Source organism: Emys orbicularis, chromosome 6 (genome assembly GCF_028017835.1).
Source record: "Emys orbicularis isolate rEmyOrb1 chromosome 6, rEmyOrb1.hap1, whole genome shotgun sequence".
In the NCBI taxonomy this organism is placed as follows: Eukaryota; Metazoa; Chordata; order Testudines; family Emydidae; genus Emys; species Emys orbicularis.
The window spans coordinates 57447403-57469570 of NC_088688.1; the positions used below are offsets into that span (position 1 = coordinate 57447403).

General features: G+C 40.9%; 1 protein-coding gene across 1 annotated transcript in view; it reads left to right on the plus strand.

Annotated features, from left to right (window-relative positions):
• ADGRV1 (adhesion G protein-coupled receptor V1) overlaps positions 1–22168 on the plus strand; it is a 444841-nt gene that overhangs the window by 204303 nt on the left and 218370 nt on the right. The window contains exons 84-85 of the mRNA XM_065406543.1: positions 528–688; positions 2913–3013. Of these exons, the coding sequence (XP_065262615.1) occupies positions 528–688; positions 2913–3013 (262 nt within the window). The remainder of the gene's footprint in view (positions 1–527; positions 689–2912; positions 3014–22168) is intronic.

The window sequence follows — 22168 nt, forward strand, 5'->3', positions numbered from 1 at the left end:
GAAAGCTACATGGCCCAATCAGTGCTGCAGAAGCTTTGAAAGATAGGGATGTGCCAATTAGTGAAAAATGCATTTTCCAAATAATGTATTCACTTTTTTCCCCCAATTAGAATAGGGTAAAAAGAAACCGTATTTAAATTTCATTCCAAATAGACAATGCCATTTGATGATTGCATCTGGAAGACACTGAAGATTTAAAAAAATCACAAAGTAACCTGGGTATTTTCAGTTCTTACGGGAATGTTACAGTAACACTTGTGCTGTCACTTTGGAGTCTGATTAGTATGAGAAATATACAAGATCACTTTTTTCAATACTTGCATAATATACAGTGATGCTTAGGTAGCTGGTTGTCTCTTGTCTTGGATAAATGCCTTTCAGTGGTAAGAAGTAAAACTAGACAGTTACCAGTTTATTCCAGGATTAGGAAAGACACGTTAGCTTCAGCTGTTGATTAGTTTAAGAAATCAGTCTCAACATGAACACTCATGAATGAGGATTTTGTGAATCTTTTGTTTTTGCTGTAGCTGGTTGTCTAATAGTCAGTTCTGCAAAGTGGTTGATGACACTTCAGACTACATACAATGCTCCTGTTCTCACATGTCCATTTACGCTGTGTATGCCCAGACAGACAACTTGTCCTCATACAATGAAGCTTTTTTCTCTTCTGGATTCATCTGTATTTCAGGTCAGTTGATACAGCCTTATTTTTTGTTTGACTGGCGTGATCTTGTTAAAGAAGAAAATATTATAGTGAACCATCTTTACTGTAAAGGAGTGAAAATGATTGCTTAGTCTCCACTGAAGTTGAGCAGCAAAGTATTGGGCATGCACTAGCACTGCATCTGTCTCAGAATCACTGTCTAAGATCTTCTTTCTTCAATGCCTGTACAATAATTCCAGTCCGCTGCTGGACTTGGATTCAAGAGGCAGAGCTTCCAAATGTGCCACCATTAGGACTGCCATACTTTTTTGTCTTCAAATGTTGTTAATCAGTTCAGCGTGTTACGACAAGTAATCCATATGAGAGAGTAAGTCTTGTAGCTGTATTCTGTGAGTTCTGATATTGATAGAGTGAAACTCCATTTCCATACATGTAACTTTTATAAGCCTTTAACAGCACTTTGCTGAAAATGTTGTACCTTCTCACAGCTTAAGTGAGAACAGGAGAGCTTCATTGCACAAAGAACATTTTGGTGTAATTACAGACTGATGCTTCAAGAACTCTCAATTACTATTGACATCAGTGGAAGTTGAATATAATAAATACATCAAAAGAATATAATATTCTGTGAAAAATATCGAATGCAGTGATCTGGTAAAAGGAGGTTTGTGTGGGTTTGAAGGATGCCCCCTGTGTGAAATTTCAGAACCAAATTTACAGGAGGGCTGAGGCAGTCCTCTTGTTCTGATGAAGTCACCCCCTCTTTGGATACTTTAAATCATCCCTTATAGAGATGGGGTTTCAAGATATAATTTACCTCAGGAAATTTTTTGCAATCGACCAATTAAGAATATGAAAACTAAACTCCCTTCTTCCCGTTCCTCAAAAAAGCATGTGCTGAATCCTTAAAGATGTGTTGTACGCTCCTCTTCTCCCATTCTGAGTGTAAGGACAGACAAAATTATACATTTTATTTCTCTACCTGCCAGGAAATGAAGAGGCAAGTCACCTGGCAATTAAACATTTAAACAAATATTGTTACACACAATTAATGTAGTTAAAATCTTGCTTTCTGATAAAAGAATATTCTCAAAATCACTTGAAATGTTATTGCCTCCCTTACTCTCTGAAGTTGCTCCTGTTGAATGGACTTCAGTAGGTTAATTTAGGTGAAACTCAGACTTATGTCTGGTAAACAGGCGATCAACCAGCAGCTCTAGAGTTAGGATTTGTAAGAAATTTTCACAGCAAATCTTTTCTTCCTAATTAAGAATGAAGTAACAGATATTAAAAAAAGATGAATATCGAAGGAATACCCTGTCTGACTCCCAAGATTGGCTCTCAGGCCTATAATGTTTTCTTTTAAGCTCATCACTACTATTGTAGATATCACTAGCTAGTGACGCAGTAATTCATAGCTGAGTATTTGTGCCATAATTCACCACTTCATGCTTTCAGAATGTATACCTGTGAGTGAACTGAGTCCCCACCCTGTCTTCAACAGAGCACACACATCCTGGGTTAACATCCGAACTTGCCCTCTTCTTGGGGAGTGGCTTTACTGGGAACTCAGTTACAATAATACAATGTGAGCTTCAGGCTACGGTTCCTCCCTGAGCTTGGTTATTCCTAGAATAGATCATGGAGGAAAGCCATATCTTTGTTCCCTATGTCCTCTGAAAACCACCTCCACCGTCCTCATCTGCAAGGTGGAGTTAATGAGCCACACCAGCTGCAGTATGTCAGCAGACCGTAGCACCAACTAACAGTGGGTCAAGAGAAGAGTTCTGTCACCCTATTCTAGTACTGATGTCCAAAAGGTCCATACACAATACAGATGGATTCAGAATTAGGATTCGTACAGCTGTTTGTCATAAAGCAATGCTGCACTTTACGAAGCACTGTGCGTTCATTTCAACATTGAAAATTCCCCTTTGCTGCATCTGTGGCTATTGGTTAGTTCCAACATTCCAGATACTAAAGAAATGAAATACAAATAAAGTGAAAATATTGCAAGCACAGAAATGCCCTACATTGTGCATTAGGCCCATAACTTGTGAAAACTTAAGCACGTGCTTAATTATAAGTGCAATTGAGTATTCCCAATGGGAACTAAAGGTTAAGCACATTCGTAAGGTCTTTACAGGATCAGGGCCTTAGTTATTTAATAGTTCCAAAACTACTTTGCCATCCGACATGATGTTTGTCCATGCTTCTTAGAATGATCCTGTTTTTTCTGTTCCCACAGGTTTCACTTTGGCTATTCTTTCACATCTTTTCTGTGCCAAGTGTTCCATGTTTGCAGCTAAACTTCTTACTCATATGATGGTTGCCTGTTTGGGTTCTCAGGTAAGGGGGGGGAAAAAAAACTTTGAAGTCTCTGAATTTTGATCAAGTACAGACATTCTTTCTTCTCCCATCTCCCCATAGTTGCTCCTGAGCAGAGCAGGAGAGGTTTTTTGTTTTTTGTTTTTTAAAGAGAGAATGAGAGAGAGAGAGACTAGAGCACTAGAGATATCGTGTGTGTGTGTGTGTGTGTGTGTGTGTGTGTGAAATCAGAAATTGTGTTATATGACTTATAAATAAAATGTATTGATAATTAAGTGAAAAATTAGAGGTGATGGAACCAGAAGGTCAGTGGGGGCTAATACCCCCACACTGGAAAATGCTGTGTGGGCTCTGCCTCTTCATAAAATTGCACATGCCCATGGTGGGGGCAGAGGCAAGAGTAGGATTCTGAGGGGGACCCTCACCCTCCCTGCAAGTCTCAGTAGCTCCCCTCGCTCCCGCTCCTCATCCTCCCACCCCCCATTCACAGTGAGCTTCTGCACCTCCTCTTCAGTCAAAATTATACACTTCCAAGCAACGTTAAGCAATACAACTAAAAGATCATTGGAGTATCTATTCTACACCTGGTACAGTAGAGTTTTTGGTGGGAAAGTGGGAACATAAAATACTAGCTGAGATGAAACAGTATCTGTGCTAACAACATGGTTTATTGAAATAAATTAGTGGAGAGGAGACAGAAAGAACATGGGAAAAGAACAAATGTTTTCGTGTGTGTGTGTGTATATATATATATATATATATATATATATATATATAAATGTATATTTCTCTCACACTAACTTGTAGGAAGCTGTAATTATGCAAGAGAAGAATGCAGAATATTGAGAATATGGGATCTTATTTATTATTAAGATTATTACATATCTCTTGGTATGATTTCAAATCCGTACACAGGAACAGCTGTCCTAATTGAATAACCTAGCTCTTACCCACAACAAATAGTCACTTTGATATTTCGTAGAGATACATTTCTGATGATTGATTAAAGTATCTAAGGGAGAGGGCCCTGGTGACACGAATTTAGAAAATTTGTCCAAAGTTGCTAAGGTGGTCTGGATGAATGGGGATGTTTTATTTTTTGTGACCTACATTTCTTTTTACCCAACAATTGCTATTGCATAGCTATATTTGGTCTCTAAAGGCAGATGAGGCCTGGGATTATTTCAAGCTGAAGTTGCACGAGCTGTCCGAGGCCTGTATCCCGAGAAAGGGGAAACGGTCAGTAGGCAGGAGAATTAGACCCAGCTGGATGAGCGGGCGTCTCAAAGGGGCGATTAAGAAAAAACAGAAAGCGTACAAAGAATGGAAGAGAGGAGAGATCGGCAAAGAAACCTACCTTATTGAGGTCAGAGCATGTAGGGATGCGGTGAGAAAGGCCAAAAGCCGTGTAGAGTTGGACCTCGCGAGGGGAATTAAATCCAATAGTAAGAGGTTTTATAGCCATATAAATAGGAAGAAAACAAAGAAAGAGGAAGTGGGGCCACTGAAGCTTGCAGATGGAGTGGAGATTAAGGACAATCTAAGCATGGCACAATATCTAAATGAATATTTTGCATCAGTCTTTAACAAGGCTAATGAAGGGCTTAGGAATAGAGGGAGCGGGACAGAGGGGAATAAACGAGGGGCGATTGACATTAAAGTATCAGAGGTGGAAGCCAAACTTGACCAGCTAAATGGGACTAAATCGGGCGGACCGGATGATCTTCATCCTAGAATATTGAAGGAGCTCGCGCGAGAAATTGCAAGCCCCTTGGCGATAATTTTTAATAAATCTGTAAACTCGGGGGTGGTACCGATGGACTGGAAAATAGCTAATGTGGTTCCTATTTTCAAGAAGGGGATAAAAAGTGACCCGGGTAACTACAGGCCTGTTAGTTTAACTTCTGTAGTATGCAAGGTCTTGGAAAAATTTTTTAAGGAAAAAGTAGTTAAGGACCTTGAGGTGAATGGCAATTGGGACAAATTACAACATGGGTTTACGAAAGGAAGATCGTGCCAAACCAACTTAATCTCCTTCTTTGAGAAAGTAACAGACCTTCTAGATAAAGGAAATGCGGTGGATCTAATTTACCTAGATTTTAGTAAAGCGTTTGATACTGTGCCGCACGAGGAATTATTGGTTAAATTAGAAAAGATGAGGATCGATATGAAAATCCAGAGGTGGATAAAGAACTGGTTAAAGGGGAGACTGCAGCGGGTAGTACTGAAAGGTGAACTGTCGGGTTGGAGGGAGGTCACCAGTGGGGTTCCTCAAGGTTCGGTTTTGGGTCCGATTTTATTTAATCTATTCGTTACTGACCTCGGAACTGAATGCAGGAGTGGGCTGATAAAGTTTGCGGATGACACAAAGTTGGGAGGTATTGCCAATTCGGAGAAGGATCGGGATATTCTGCAGGGAGACTTGGATGACCTTGTAAATTGGAGTAACAATAATAGGATGAGATTTAATAGTGAGAAGTGTAAGGTGATGCATTTAGGGATGACTAACAAGAATTTTAGTTATAAGTTAGGGACGCATAGGTTGGAAGTGACGGAGGAGGAGAAGGACCTCGGAGTCCTGGTTGATCGCAGGATGACTATGAGTCGGCAATGTGACGTGGCTGTGAAAAAAGCTAATGCGATCTTGGGATGCGTTAGGCGAGGTATTTCTAGTAGGGACAGGGAGGTGCTGCTTCCGTTATACAAGGCGCTGGTGAGACCTCATTTGGAGTACTGTGTGCAGTTCTGGTCTCCTATGTTTAAAAAGGATGAACTCAAACTGGAACGGGTACAGAGAAGGGCCACTAGGATGATCCGAGGAATGGAAAACCTTTCCTATGAAAGGAGACTCGAGGAGCTTGGTTTGTTTAGCCTAACCAAAAGAAGGCTGAGGGGGGATATGATTGCTCTCTTTAAATATATCAAAGGGATTAATACAAAGGAGGGAGAGGAATTATTTCAGCTTAGTAGTAATGTGGACACGAGAACAAATGGATATAAACTGGCCGTGGGGAAGTTTAGGCTTGAAATTAGACGAAGGTTTCTGACCGTCAGAGGGGTGAAATTTTGGAACAGCCTTCCGAGGGAAACAGTGGGGGCGAAGGACCTCTCTGGCTTCAAGATTAGGCTTGATAAGTTTATGGAGGGAATGGTTTGATGGGATAACGTGATTTTAGTCAATTAGGCATTAACGTGCCATCGCGGGTAGAATGAGGGTCCGGCTGTAGAATCTTGCCTGTATGCTCGGGGTTCTGCTGATCGCCATATTTGGGGTCGGGAAGGAATTTTCCTCCAGGGTAGATTGGCAGAGGCCCTGGAGGTTTTTCGCCTTCCTCCACAGCATAGGGCAGGGGTCGCAGGCTGGAAGATTCTGTTGTGGGTGGGTCAGCTTTTGTGGCCTGTATCATGCGGGAGGTCAGACTAGATGACCATATTGGTCCCTTCTGACCTTAAAGTCTATGAGTCTATGAGTCTAGTATTATTTGAGTTTTACTCAGTGTTTGGATGATCTATTGTTAACCCCAGACCTGCTTACCTAATGCCCCAGTAAAGGATATACATTTTAAACAGAATGATGAATTAATTTCTTTATTGTTAGCAACTAGACTGTGTATTGCACAAAATTATTGAACAAATGTGATCCCTCCTCCTATGGAATTGTGGTATAGTAAAATATGGACTGTCTTTGTAATGGAAAACTTTTCCTACCAAGTATGTACACAAGAGAAGCATCAAAAAGAGGACAGGTATTTGGAAATGTGGTCACTCTTTCTAGTATACTCAGAGGAGGCAGGCTCCTCAGCCAGCAAACCAGAATCATTAGCCAAGTTCTTTAAATATTAACATGATCCTGAATAAGTTACATATGATATAATACATTAATGTTTTATTGTAACTTTGCCTTAATAAAAGGTTTTAAACTTTTATTGGACCAACTTCTATTAATAGTTATCTTCTTTTAACAGAAGTCGGTCCAATAAAGGATATTCCTTGACCATCTTGTGTCTCTACTTTTTGGTGGATTTTCCAAAGAGTGCTTTCACATATATCTCTCTAGTTGCCTGTTGGCAGGCTTTTGCTCTTAAGAGTGCCTGGTTCAGCAGCTCCATATTCCTTCATGTTGAACAGAAGAAAGGGCAATTAAAATAAAAACAAACAAACAGGTGCTTCAACTGGGCAATAAATACTTTAACAGTTTGACCTAGCAAAGAGAGCGCTTATTAAGCGAATAAGTACAACTTTTGTAATTATGTTCCATAGTTGAGGCATTAAGGGCTAGATTCCATACTGAGTTTCCCAGAAAACAAATCAGAGGCACTTGTGAAAGAAGTCATGTCACCTGAAGCACCAAATGGGATTGTGTTGAGCCTGATAATGCTGTTTGTACTATATCTGTGACCTGTCTTGACTCTCTGATTTGGCTTAGCTATTTTCATACAACATCTTTAGAAACCCATCTTCCATAATTAGAGTTTACTTGGCTATGTTCACCAACCACTCTGACTTTGGCAGCAGTATTTGCATAGGACATAATTTTAGCAACTTTAGATTGCAGACACTATTCAGATGCCTTTAGCAGACAAATTGGGGTTTCTTGTGTCAAAAGACAATGTAGCAGGAATACTCAAGCATGGTTATATCCAGTACTTAAAAACAGATTTTTGGTATTCTGACCCACTCATTGCCTCCAAAACTTCTGTTGGAAAAAGCAAACCGCTTTCTTTCTTTCTTTCTTTCTTTCTTTTTCTTTCTTTCTTTCTTTCTTTAAGATAGAATTATTTCAGTTTAAAAAGTTGCTGCATTATTTTTTCTTTTTGCTCTGTCCTTTTTTGAGTTTTGGGAAAGTACTATCTTAAGGTTTTTTTTTATCTTGCTGTGACATCATATTGACATACCACAGTTGTTATGTGCTGTGTTCAGTCTAGTACTATATGTCAGATGATAATTGCTGATGTTTCGTCACAACGTCTCCACTTGTCTGTCATTAATGGGGAGAGCTGGATGGGAAATGGCATGAAATTTAAAAAAAAAAAAAGCTGTCCTAAATCAGGACAAAAAATCAGTCTCACATTTTTACAGAATCATAATCCAAAAATGTTTTTGGATCAAGTCAACAGGAACATTTCATTTTCAAAATTTTGAAAGATTTTGTTTGTTTTGGCCTGTTATGGATCAGGAACTGATTAATGACAGGAAACAAAGGGTAGAAATAAATGGTCAGTTTTCACAGTGGAGAGAGGTAAATAGTGGGGTCCCCCAAGGATTAGTATAGGGACCAGTGCCATTTAACATATTCATAAATGATCTGGAAAAAGGGGTAAACAGTGAGGTGGCAAAGCTTGCAGATGATACAAAATTATTCAAGATAGTTAAGTCCAAAGCTGAATGTGAAGAGTTATAAGGGGATCTAAAAACTGGATATTTGGGCAAGATGAAATTCAGTGTTGATAAATGCAAAGTAATCATAGAATCATAGAATCATAGAATATCAGGGTTGGAAGGGACCTCAAGAGGTCATCTAGTCCAACCCCCTGCTCAAAGCAGGACCAATTCCCAACTAAATCATCCCAGCCAGGGCTTTGTCAAGCCGGGCCTTAAAAACCTCCAAGGAAGGAGACTCCACCACCTCCCTAGGTAACGCATTCCAGTGCTTCACCACCCTCCTAGTGAAATAGTGTTTCCTAATATCCAACCTGGACCTCCCCCACTGCAACTTGAGACCATTGCTCCTTGTTCTGTCATCTGCCACCACTGAGAACAGCCGAGCTCCATCCTCTTTGGAACCCCCCTTCAGGTAGTTGAAGGCTGCTATCAAATCCCCCCTCATTCTTCTCTTCTGGAGACTAAACAATCCCAGTTCCCTCAGCCTCTCCTCATAAGTCATGTGCTCCAGACCCCTAATCATTTTTGTTGCCCTCCGCTGGACTCTTTCCAATTTTTCCACATCCTTCTTGTAGTGTGGGGCCCAAAATTGGACACAGTATTCCAGATGAGGCCTCACCAATGTCGAATAAAGGGGAACGATCACGTTCCTCGATCTGCTGGCAATGCCCCTACTTATACAGCCCAAAATGCCGTTAGCCTTCTTGGCAACAAGAGCACACTGTTGACTCATATCCAGCTTCTCGTCCACTGTGACCCCTAGGTCCTTTTCTGCAGAACTGCTACCTAGCCATTCGGTCCCTAGTCTGTAGCAGTGCATGGGATTCTTCCGTCCTAAGTGCAGGACTCTGCACTTATCCTTGTTGAACCTCATCAGGTTTTTTTTGGCCCAATCCTCTAATTTGTCTAGGTCCCTCTGTATCCGATCCCTACCCTCTAGTGTATCTACCATGCCTCCTAGTTTAGTGTCATCTGCAAACTTGCTGAGAGTGCAGTCCACACCATGTAATGCACGTTGGAATACGTAATCTCAACTAAATTAGCTTTTGCCACTCAAGAAAGATATTGGAGTAATTGTGGCTAGTTCTCTGCTTAATGTGCAGCAGTCAAAACCATTTGGAAAGGGATAGATAGTAAGAAACAAAATATCATCATGCCACTATATAAATGCGTGGTACACTGACACCTTGAATACTGCCTACAGTTGTGGTTGCCCCATCTCAAAAAAGATATATTAGAATTGGCAAAAGTACAGAGAAGGACAACAAAACTGAATAGGGGTATGGAACAGCTTCCATATGATACTGTTCAGTTTAGAAAAGAGATGACTAAGGGAGGATATGACAGAGGTCTTTAAAATCATGAATGGTGTGGAGAAAGTGAATAAGGAAGTGTTTATTTACCCCTTCCCATAACGTAAGAAGCAGGGGTCAGCCAATGAAAGTAATGTTTCAAGCAACCATCAGGAAGCACTACTTCACACAACACAGTCAACCTGCGGAACTCATTGCCAGAGGATGTTGTGAAGGCCAAAAATATAACTGGTTTCAAAAAAGCATTAGATAAGTTCATGGAGGATAGGTCCATCAATGGCTATTCGCCAAGATGGTCATGAATGCAGCCGCATGCTCTGGGTGTTCCTAAACCTCTGACTGCTGGATGATGGGGTAGCTCACTCGATACATTGCCCTCTTTTCTTCATTCTCTCTGAAGCATCTGTCACCAGCCACTGTCAGAAGAGAGGATTTGGGCTAGATAGACCATTGATCTGATCCAGTATGACCATTCTTGTGTTCGTATGCTCTTGTGACCTTTTATTATAATTGTTTTAAATCTAAATTAACTAAAATTTTGAAACATAGTCATTTTGATCCACAAAATGCAACTTTGGTTGGAAAGTGTCAAAATGGGATGTTTCCACAATTCTGGGGGGAAAAATATTTTTTTTTTTTTGAATCGGGAGATTTGTTGAAACTGTTCCTCTTCTGAAGATGGTTTCAGTTTATAGAAATCTGCATTTTCTATTGAAAAATGTTTCAGAAAATTCCTGACCAGCTCTTCTTTAAGCTTTTCCTCTGGATAAAGATCAGAGGCAGGTCTTATGCTAACAAAGATCTCAGAAGTTAAGACCCATATATTCCTCTTCCTAGCAGAAGGTCTGCGGCCATTGGACAGTACCTGTGAGTTAGTTCAACTTCTCTCACATTTTTGTTGTCTTATAATGTATTTAAGCATTTTGGGGAGGGAGATGAGGTTGTGAACTGCATTTGTTTTCTTCTCTTTTTCATTTTTTTTGGTCTTTCCCCATGTAACTGGAATCAGCTTCAGAACAGGCAAGTTAATACATATAGGGAAAAATAACAAGAAACACATATACACAGTGGGAGGGTGAAAGGTGGGAAGCAATAATGGGGGAAAGATAGATCTTACAGAAGATAGTGGATGGCAAATTAGAAGATTTGCAGGACCATATGGCAGTGTAAGAAGTCCAGTGCTGTCAATGTAAAGACATAACTTTGTGGAGTAGGGAGTTAATAGTCTGTGTTCAAAGTTTTGTGGTGCCTGGAATATTGTATTCAGTTTTTGGCACCACTTCAGAAGAACTTTGAAGTTAAGGGAATACAAAGAAGAGCCAGAAAAATGATGGGCCAGCCGAAGGCATTTTGCTGCTTGATACTAACTTCTATATGTGGTTGTTTCCTCCCCTGTACACATGCTACCATTCTGTTAACCTCACTATCTAATTTGAGTCATTTTTAAAATGTGAAAATCCAGGAATTTTCTAAAATGTATTTAACAAGTATCTAGCTCCTTTCCCTATTCACCCCCTCAACCCATAATGGGGTCTCCAGCTCCCCCCCCCCTTCCGCTGTGTTGGGCGCTCTGTGTGGGTGGGAGTCATCAGCTGTAAAGCTGCCAGTAAGGGTGTGGTGTAAGCATTAGAAGAAAGGCCTGCTCTGCAGGGACAGCTGCTCAACCATTTAGCTACTGCTTAGGCAGGAAGGAGGGGCCAGCTGGAGAGCAGCCATTCAGAAGGGAAAAGTGGCTTTCCAGAGCACTGGGAAAGGGGAAGGGAGCTGATGAGTAGAAGCCAGCTGAATTTCTCAGCTGTTGAGCAGCTGAAAGGATATTGACACCCACTCAGTTGTGCTGCCATAAGCAGACACATGGTCTGCCTATAGGGTAGGACTGGCCCTGGTTGTGGGGGAATAGAGTTATGAGGAAAGATTTTTAAAAGCTATATATGTATACCTTAGCTAAGTGAGAACTAATGAGGGATGTAACATAAGCTACAAATATTTAAATGGTATACATATCATTGGAAAAAGCAACAGAGGGTCCTGTGGCACCTTTAAGACTAACAGAAATATTGGGAGCACAGGACCCTCTTGCTTTTTACAGATTCAGACTAACACGGCTACCCCTCTGATATCACTGGAAGTTTATTAGGTAACCTAGACTTTTGATTTTTGCTGACTAATGAACCTATATGATGGGATCTCATTTTAAGAAACAAATGAATGTTTGAGCAGGTATTGTGTAAAAAGTCAATGCTAAAATTTTCCTTGTATTGATATTGAACATTTATCAGAACATTGGTATTTTTATCCTTTTAACCTTGAAACATTAACCAACAGAGGAATTTGGGAGAACAGCTAGTAAAGCTTGCATCATGCCAACTGGATAGAAAAAAGCTGTAAGTGGCTAACATATCTCAGACTATGTATCTGAGTGCAAGCTTTGAGAGACAAGGGTGAAGTGTCTTAGGTTGCTTGTGTTGTGGTCACATATGTTTAGGAAAGATTTTGATTAATGGTAAAAGGACTTTATATTTTTACATAACAGTATCCTCTATAATCCAGTTTCAGATGTAACTCTCTAAAATGAAATTGGCACCATTTAAGTATATGCATTCATATTTTGGGTATCTTGCATTCATACCCAGATATAGTATTCTAGTTATTATGGAACAAAACTGATGATTCAGGAAAGAATATATTTTGGGACTTTGCAGTACTGTGGCAATACATCACCCTGGATGTTAAAATTAGGATTCCAGTGATCTTTCTTTGTATATATTTCAATTGAGACACATTAACTATGGCAAACTGTAGGTGGCAGTCAAATCTTTTCACCAAAGTTGCTGATTAAACTTGCACTGCCAACACTGTACCAGTTCATGGTTGAGAAGAATAATTCATTGTCTTGGACAGTGGTTCTCAAACTATGATCAAAAGAATTCTTCCAGGTGGCCTTCTACTATCGTAATAATGGAGCCTCTACAAGTCTTTGAGCAGTGATGTTTCTGCATGTAGCAGATCAAGTTTATGGAAGTTAGTGCATCTCAGTTGAAAGATATATAAACCAAGACCTTTCTAATACTTGTTTTTTTGCATCCAGGCTGATGTATAATAGCACTATTGCAGAGTCCCTGAAACACATTATTTCTTAAATCATTAGTTTGTACTAATGAGTTTATTTTCATTTATTTCCTTAACATTGTCCTAATGTTATTATTTCATGTAACAAATCTATATATGTACAGGATGTAAAGCTGTGGGATTTATATTGCGGGGGCTGGGAGTGGAGCTAGTTTAGGAGAAGATGTACGTATTTTGATAAGTGGTTCCAAATATGAACAAGATTGGGGACCCCTGTTCTATCAGTACATTCCTCCTAATCAATAAAATACCTCTTTGAAAAGGTAAAGGAGCAACTTTTTAGGAGAGGGCCACTCATATTGCAGCAGCATCGTTCACTTAGTCTTACCAATAATAGTAATTATAGTCACTTAAACCGTTGGGCTAAATTCATCCTGATATAACTCCATTGACTTCAGTGGAGGTACACCAGGAAGAGGTAGGCCCACTGTGTTAAACTCTTAAGTTAAATCTGAGCGGAAATAAGTTTCTTCTTAGATTTGTCATTTATTTGTGATTTTTCTTCTTAAATTGCTTTTTTTAAATAACCCTAGTTAGAGATGGAATTGTTCAACATTTTACTTTAAGATAAAATGAAAAATACTTGTAAGATTTCTTACAATTCACGATTTGTATGCCTTGTTGTTGTTTTTGTTGTGTTGGTCCCAGGATATTAGAGAGACAAGGTGGGTGAGGTAATATCTTTTATTGGACTAACTTCTGTTGGTGAGACAAGTTTTTGAGCTCACACAGAGCTCTTCTTTAGGTCTGTGTAAGCTTAAAAGCTTGTCTTTCTCAGCAGCAGAACTTGGTCCAATAAAAGATATTACCACATGCCCCTTGTCTCTAATCCATGATTTGGTAGAATTGTTTATTTATTCTTAGGGTTTGACTAGTTTTGGAGGGTGCTGGAAGAATTAGTTCCTCTAGATCTAACAGAATTCTTAATGCTGCACTGTGAATTTTAAGAAGCATACAGGAGCCTAATGTGGATGACCATGGTGGCAGGAAGTCACATGGAAGCAGGGGAAGTTGTCTGAGATTCCTGAGAGGGAAAGAGGCGCACTGGACAGTCTGGGAGTGAGCAGGAGGGAGAGAGCCAAAAGAGGAAATGAGGGAATATGAACTGGGGAGTGGAAGGGAAGAAGTCACATAATGAGGCTGGGGTTCAATCCTTCAGAGCTGGAAAGCTTTACCATTGTCCTTTTGTGACCCTGAAGTTCTACAGGGAATCCTGCCACTAAACAATCTTTGATCTTGAAAATAAATACATCACAACTAAGGAAATTCTCCATTTCCCTTCATCCTCCTGCATCCCCCAACCGAAAACAAATTAATCTGGTTATGGTTGTAAATATCTACCAGTAAATGGTTGTAAATATGTTTTAAAAATATTGAAGATTTCTGAACACACACGTTTAGCTTGGAAACTGAAAGTTAATATTGCACTTAAAAAACGTAGATATCCCCAGTTATGCAATCCCAGCACTGCTGCCATTTTACCAGTTAAATTGAAGTGCACCTATTTTTCCATTGTTACATTCTTTAAGGCCATAGTGTTTTCATCTCTCTTGGGGTTGATTCCAAAATGTAACCTTCCTGCCAGATGGTTAACAGTAGCAAAAAGAGCTGGATTCAGTATGTCTTGAGAAACCAGACCCATTAGAGCACCCACCCAGACACTGCGGAAAACTGAACACACGCTCCGTGGATACCCTTCCCCACTTGCAAGCATTCTGAGGTTGTGTACAAACAAGGAAATCTTTATTAGGGTGAAGAGAACACAGTCATAATGTTGGGTAAACACAGCAACAGAATATATATGCAAGTAAAGAGTAAAATACCTATCCTCTTCCTTAACTTTGGCAGTAGTCTAACTCCCTTCCCACCTGTCACTTAGAATGTCACACAGACAATAATCCCTTGGTCATACCGTCTCACCCATCCACCTAACCCCATCATAGCTTGGATCAAAAAGTAGTAGTAGCCCAAGGATGTCTTTGCAGGTCTATCTTCCTGCCCAAGGGAGCTCCTTGCCTGGTCCTGTCTGTAGGCACTGTCACCTAACCCAGTTTAGTCATTCAAATTTATTAAGGAGCTGGGTAGACCGGGCCTCTCCAAAGTCACTAAGTTCTGCTGTTGTCTTCTGCACTGTCTCTCGCCATGAAATTCTTTGTGATGGCTCTTACAACAAAGTTCTCAGTCTGCATTGCCTCTTGCTGTGAAGTCCCACAGGAGGGAGCCAAGACCACTAAGGCAGACCCTGGAGCTTAGAAATGAGCTTTTGGCCACAAGGTAAGACTTCTTTACCTTCTCTGAGTCTCGCTGGGAGCTTACTGCCCTGCTAAATCTAAATTCATGTATAGTTATGGTGACTTCCCAAATGTTTCTAGAGAAATAATGGGTAGGTAGTCTATGCAAATGAAGCTCTCAATGGCAGCACTATACTATGAGATTTAGCATAAACCTGAAGCACTTTGGGGCTGTGGACCTTTAGGGACAAGACCCAAACCTAAATAACAGATAGCTTACATGTTACGGAGGGAGCTCTGTCAGTGTCAGAGACTGGGTCGTGAGCAGTCATGCCTAGTGGCTGGAGCAGGAGTCAGTAGCCAGGAACAGGAGGCCAGATGTCAGAGCCAAAGTGAGGAATCGGAGCTGAGAGTCAGAGCCTAGTTACCTGGAGAGAGGCAAGATTGGCTCTGAGGCAGGGCTGGGCCCAAGTCTGGAACAAGGCAGGAGCAATCACAGCCCATGGGCAAATTTTGAGCAGCCACCAAACTGTTGCTGTGCCTAAGAGATGGTCTGCTGATTCTTCCCACTAATCAGATGCTGTAGCCAACTACATGCCAGCTGTACCTTTTAGAAAGCTCGGAGACTGGCTCTGCTGCAGGCCTTTATTCCTGGTAGTCGGGTCTAGGCCAGGAAAAAATGGTGCTGTGGAAATATCTCTGTTCCCCTTTCTTGCACGGAGTAAGGTAGAGGTAATCCATGCACTTAACTCTGGCTGAGTGATCTGGCTGAGAATGAAGAGAAATGTGTCAGATATTCTAACTAAACTATCCTTTTCAATATACTTTTTTTTCATCAACTAATATGTTATTTGTATATCAGCTAACTTTATTTATTTATTTATATTCCTGATGACTTGCCATCCTTGTAATGCCTACGTATTACTACTTTTGCCACTGTTAGGAATGATACTACTCACCCTTACCTTGTTTGGTCCCTATTTCAGTTATGAAACATAATGTAACATCAGTGCAGAACCTGTTGGTATCTCCTGCTTGTATCCTACTGATTGCCAAAACTTTTGGAGGTACGAACAATGCCATAACATATGTTTATGATGTACTCCCACATCTCTAGCTTTTTCACCATACCCTGTGCTCATTGCAAACAGCTTTGATGGTGTCGAGGATAGTCTGTTTATCACTGCAAAGCACAACTACTTGAGATTTGTTGCCTTGCAGCTCATTTCTGTTATAAACATTTGGGGGCCACATATGGAAGGACTTAGCGGCATTCCCAAGTTGTCTGACTTTGCCTCACTGTAAAGCACAGAGTGCTGCTGTCTCTAACCACTTGTTGGGTACGTCTCTGGTGTTGACATACCTGAGCTAGCTTTTATTTAGCTAGCTTTGGAACAGGAGTGGGTAAGCCAACGCAACACAGGTTTCTGAGCATGCTGTACAGCCTGCCTCTGGGTAATTAATTACTTGAGCACATGCTGAAGCCCACGCAGCTTCACTAATCCAGTACCTGAGCTAGCTAGATGAAAGCTAGCTTGTGTATGTCTACATGTGCTGCAATCACACCCCATTATTTCAGCGTAGACACACCCTCAGACACTGCCAGTAGCATCACACCCACATTGCTCACCTTTCTCTCCTATTCACAGGAGCCTACCTCCCCTCTTCTCCCTCCGTTCTGTGCTAGCCACTGCAGCCCTGCCTTGTGCCATCCCCCTCTTTGTGTGAGCTTCCATTGCTGCCTCCATTTGGCAAATTTCCCATTCCCCATTTGTCCACTGAAGACTTTCCTCGACCTCCTCCTCAGTGCCTTGGCGGAAATAAATGAAGACCCTCTCCCACTATCCCCACCCTGATTACTCTTCTCTCACCTATAAATTCTATGCCTGGCAACACCTACACCATCCATCTGACTTCATGGAATTTGATAACGGGTACAACTGAGGGCAGAATTGAATGATGCATGTTTGATGTAGCAGATGCTGTTGAAACGAGAGGTACAATTTGCAGCCGGAAGTGGTGGAGACACTAAATAAAGACCAAACTACTCATTACTGTAATTAAGTTTGTGCAGATAACTTTGTGACCACAGCAGTTCTGTCTGCAGGTAGCAGTTGAGTTTTACTTTTTTGGTGGTTGTAATTTTGTTTTTTGTTTGTTTTTGTTTTTTGCTTGATCTTGCAAAAGAGATATTAATCAAAACGTCCATTTTAAAACCATTAAAAAATTTATTTCATTTTGTAAATAAGAAATAATGCAAACAAGTCACATAATGCACAGGCCATGAGAAAGATTGATTTTTTTGTCTGATTTCATATGAGCACATAACATATCTGCTTTATCTCCCCAGAGGAAATCAAACAAAAATTGCATGAAAAATATTTAAATGAATATAAACATGAACATTCCAGAGACCAATACAAATACTAGATGCTACACACACCCTTAAGAATGATTATATTAGACTATGAGTTTTGAAACAACAGGTAATGAATGGTTAAAGAATTTTTGCAGTATAATCAGTGATTCATGTCCATGAGGCCATGGCCAAAGCTACTAAATAGGGGGGAGAGGTTGGGGAGGCATACTACAGCTTGAGTAGTCTTCAGCATTGGGTGGAGACTACTGCAGTCCATGGATTGTGCAATGGAATAGCTGCACTGGTTTTCTGCTAGGTTTGGGCAGGAAAGAGGACTTCATCCCTTCAGCCCTACATAGGTACCCTTCACCAAGCACATTTATTCAGGCTTTGTGGAACCCAGGTATGGCCCAATAGCTTTTTTTCTTTCAGTACATACACACATACAATATATAGAGATTCTATACATTAGGGTATTCTTTATAAGCAGAAAGAAAACAAAATTCTTGTTATAATTCTTGTCATCTCTATAAGCAGATCTAGAGTCAGAGTCTTTGCTGTGCCGTTTGGTGTAGCTGAGGTAATATGGGCGGGGAAGGGAAGGTGGACATTGTTCAACTCCCCTGATCCTAGACTGGTTGGGGGCTAAAACAGCATCCAGCATAAGGGCTGCTGTAGATTATTTTGGCTCTAACAGTTCCATGTAGGTCACTGTTCTGCTCAAGGATCTTGCAGAGGGCCAGGGGTTCTATCCTACCCCTGCATGCCACTGCCCACCCCTATGTGCCTACCCAGGCAAGCTTCCTTCTGTGCTACTTATACTCTGTTGTGATACTGGTCAGGGTTTGGAGCCAGGAAAGCAACTGATGGAGCAGTTACTAGGAGAAGATCTATCAATACACATATCCCAGGTCCCTAACACTCTGTGCAAGCATCTTAGAGGGACAGTAGCTGCTGTTTCGGTGTACAGGCTGATGTGGTGGCTGCAGGGTAGTTGAATTGCAGCCCCACTAAGCTTGGATTGGAAGGGGAAAGTTTCACTCCACATACTTCATCTATACCAAATCTGCTGACTCTAAGTCAGACAAAAAAAAATAGAATCATAGAAGAGTTGGGAGAGACCTCAAGAGGTCATCTAGTCCAACCCCCTGCTCAAAGCAGGACCAGCACCAACTAAATCATCCCAGCCAGGGCTTTGTCAAGCCAGGCCTTAAAAACCTTTAAGGATGGAGATTCCATCAACTCTCTAGGTAGCCCATTCCAGTGTTTCACCACCCTCCTAGTGAAATAGCTTTTCCTAATATCCAACCTAGACCTCCCGCACTGCAACTTGAGACCATTGCTCCTTGTTCTGTCATCTGCCACCACTGAGAACAGCCTAGCTTCATCCTCTTTGGAACCGCCTTCAGGTCATTGAAGGCTGCTATCAAATCCTCCCCTCACTCTTCTCTTCTGCAGGCTAAATAAGCCCAGTTCCCTCAGCCTCTCCTCATAAGTCATGTGCCCCAGCTCCCTAATCATTTTCATTGCCCTCCACTGGACTCTCTCCAATTTCTCCACATCCTTTCTGTAGTGGGGGACCCAAAACTGGACGCAGTACTCCAAATGTGGCCTCACCAGTGCCAAATAGAGGAGAATAATCACTTCCCTCGATCAGCTGGCAATGCTCCTACTAATGCAGCCCAATATGCTGTTAGCCTTCTTGTTGACTCATATCCAGCTTCTCATCCACTGTAATCCCCAGGTCCTTTTCTGCAGAACTGCCACTTAGCCAGTCAGTCCCCAGCCTGAAGCAGTGCATAGGATTCTTCCGTCCTAAGTGCAGGACTCTGCACTTGTCTTTGTTGAACCTCATCAGATTTCTTTTAGCCCAATTCTCCAATTTGTCTAGGTCACTCTGGATCCTATCCCTACTCTCCAGCATATATACCTCATCCGTCAATTTAGTGTCATCTGCAAACTTGCCAAGGGTACAATCCATTCCATCATCCAGATCATTAATGAAGATGTTGAACAAAACTGGCCCCAGGACAGACCTCTGGAGCACTCCGCTTGATACCGGCTGCCAACTAGACATCGAGCCATTGATCATTACCCGTTGAGCCCGACAATCTAGCCAGCTTTCTATCCACCTTATAGTCCATTCATCCAATCCATACTTTTTTAACTTGCTGGCAAGAATACAGTGGGAGACGGTAACAAAAGCTTTGCTAAAGTCAAGATATATCACATCCACCGCTTTCCCCATATCCACAGAGCCAGTTATCTCATCATAGAAGGCAATCAGGTTGGTCAGGCATGACTTGCCCTTGGTGAATCCATGTTGACTGTTCCTGCTCACACACCAGCTTCTAAGTAGTATTAGCTTAATTATCAAATTTTCAGATTGCATGTATTCTATTAGGTTCTATCTGTAGTTTAAAAGATATTTAACATTTAACATGTATCTTAGGTCTGATCCTGTGAGATACTGAACATCTCTGAACTGCTCAGTGCCCTAAACTCCTATTTAATTGCAGATGATCACAGTGATTGCAATTATTGCAGGAATGTGTCGTTTCTTAGCAAATGTTTTATTAACATTCTGTAGTGGTCTCTAATTAAATTAATTTACATTAGGACTAAGCCTTGGACCTTGCAGTGTTTTATGCCCATATTTAATTATAAGCACATGATAATCCCATTCATTGGTACTACTCACGTGTTTAAAGTTAACCATGAATGCAAAACATTGCAGAATTAGGGTCTAAATTTATTAAAAATGATTAAAATTAGACTTTACTATTAAAATTACATTACCTATATGAAGCATTTATGTGCTTTTTAAAGATCGTAAGCGTAAAATAAAGATAGAAAAGGCGGAAACATTATGTTTAATAAATAATCATCATATTATATAAATTGCCTAAGACATTATAATTGCTTTTGGGTAAAAAAAAATGCTTATTTTTATTTGGTTATTAACAATTAAACAATAACTTTAACCAGATAGATTAGTAAGACTAAGGCCATCTTTGCATTGTAGGAAGTCTTTGCATTGAGCAGGGGGGTCGACTAGATGACCGCCTGAGGTCCCTTTCAACCCTGATATTCTATGATTCTATGATTCTAAGTCATTGTATATATTTTTTTAAAATTTAGATTCATTATCCAAATGTTGATTTATTTTTCAGTTTTTCAATATAATTTTATTTTTATTTCTTTCCATTTGAGATACCTTTTCAATATTCAGGAGGCTTATATGCATCTGAAATACAGGGAAAATCTGTACTACTGCAAAAAGAACAGGAGTACTTGTGGCACCTTAGAGACTAACAAATTTATTTGAGCATAAGCTTTCGTGGGCTACAGCTCACTTCTTCAGATGCATAGAGTGAAACACACAGACAGAAGATATTTATACATACAGAGAACATGAAAAAGTGGAAGTACGCATACCAATTGTAAGAGGCCAATCAATTGAGATGAGCTATCAGTAGCAGCAGAAGAAAAAACTTTGAAGTGATAATCGAGATGACCCATAGAAGGTGTGAGGAGAACTTAACATGGGGGAAAAAAAATTCAATTAGTGTAATGACCCAACCATTCCCAGTCTCTGTTTAGACCTAAGTTAATTGTGTCTATACCTTCAAGTCAGCGGCACTGCTATGGGTACCCACATGGCCCCACAGTATGCCAACATCTTTATGGCTGACTTAGAACAACGCTTCCTTAGCTCTCGTCCCCTAACGCCCCTACTCTACTTGCGCTACATTGATGATATCTTCATCATCTGGACCCATGGAAAAGAAGCCCTTGATGAATTCCACCATGATTTTAACAATTTCCATCCCACCATCAATCTCAGCCTAGACCAGTCCACACAAGTGGTCCATTTCCTAGACACTACTGTGCTAATAAGCAATGGTCACATAAACACCACCCTATACCAGAAACCCACTGACCGCTATACTTACCTACATGCCTCCAGCTTCCATCCAGGACACACCATACGATCCATTGTCTACAGCCAAGCTCTAAGATACAACCGCATTTGCTCCAATCCCTAAGACAGAGATAAACACCTACAAGATCTCTATCAAGCATTCTTAAAACTACAATACCCACCTGCTGAAGTGAAAAAACAGATTGACAGAGCTAGAAGAGTACCCAGAAGCCACCTACTACAGGACAGGCCCAACAAAGAAAATAACAGAACGCCTCTAGCCGCCACCTTCAGCCCCCAACTGAAACTTCTCCAGCGCATCATCAAAGATCTACAACCTATCCTGAAAGCTGATCCCTCACTCTCACAGATCTTGGGAGACAGACCAGTCCTCGCTTACAGACAGCCTCCCAACCTTAAGCAAATACTCACCAGCAACCGCACACCATACAACAAAAACACTAACCCAGGAACCTATCCTTGCAACAAAGCCCGATGCCAGCTCTGTCCACATATCTATTCAAGTGACACCATCATAGGACCTAACCACATCAGCCACACCATCAGGGGCTCGTTCACCTGCACATCTACCAACGTGATATATGCCATCATGTGCCAGCAATGCCCCTCTGCCATGTACATTGGCCAAACTGGACAGTCTCTACGCAAAAGAATAAATGGACACAAATCTGACATCAGGAATCATAACATTCAAAAACCAGTGGGAGAACACTTCAACCTCTCTAATCACTCAGTGACAGACTTGAAAGTGTCAGTTTTGCAAAAAAAAACTTCAAAAACAGACTCCAAAGAGAGACTTCTGAACTCGAATTAATA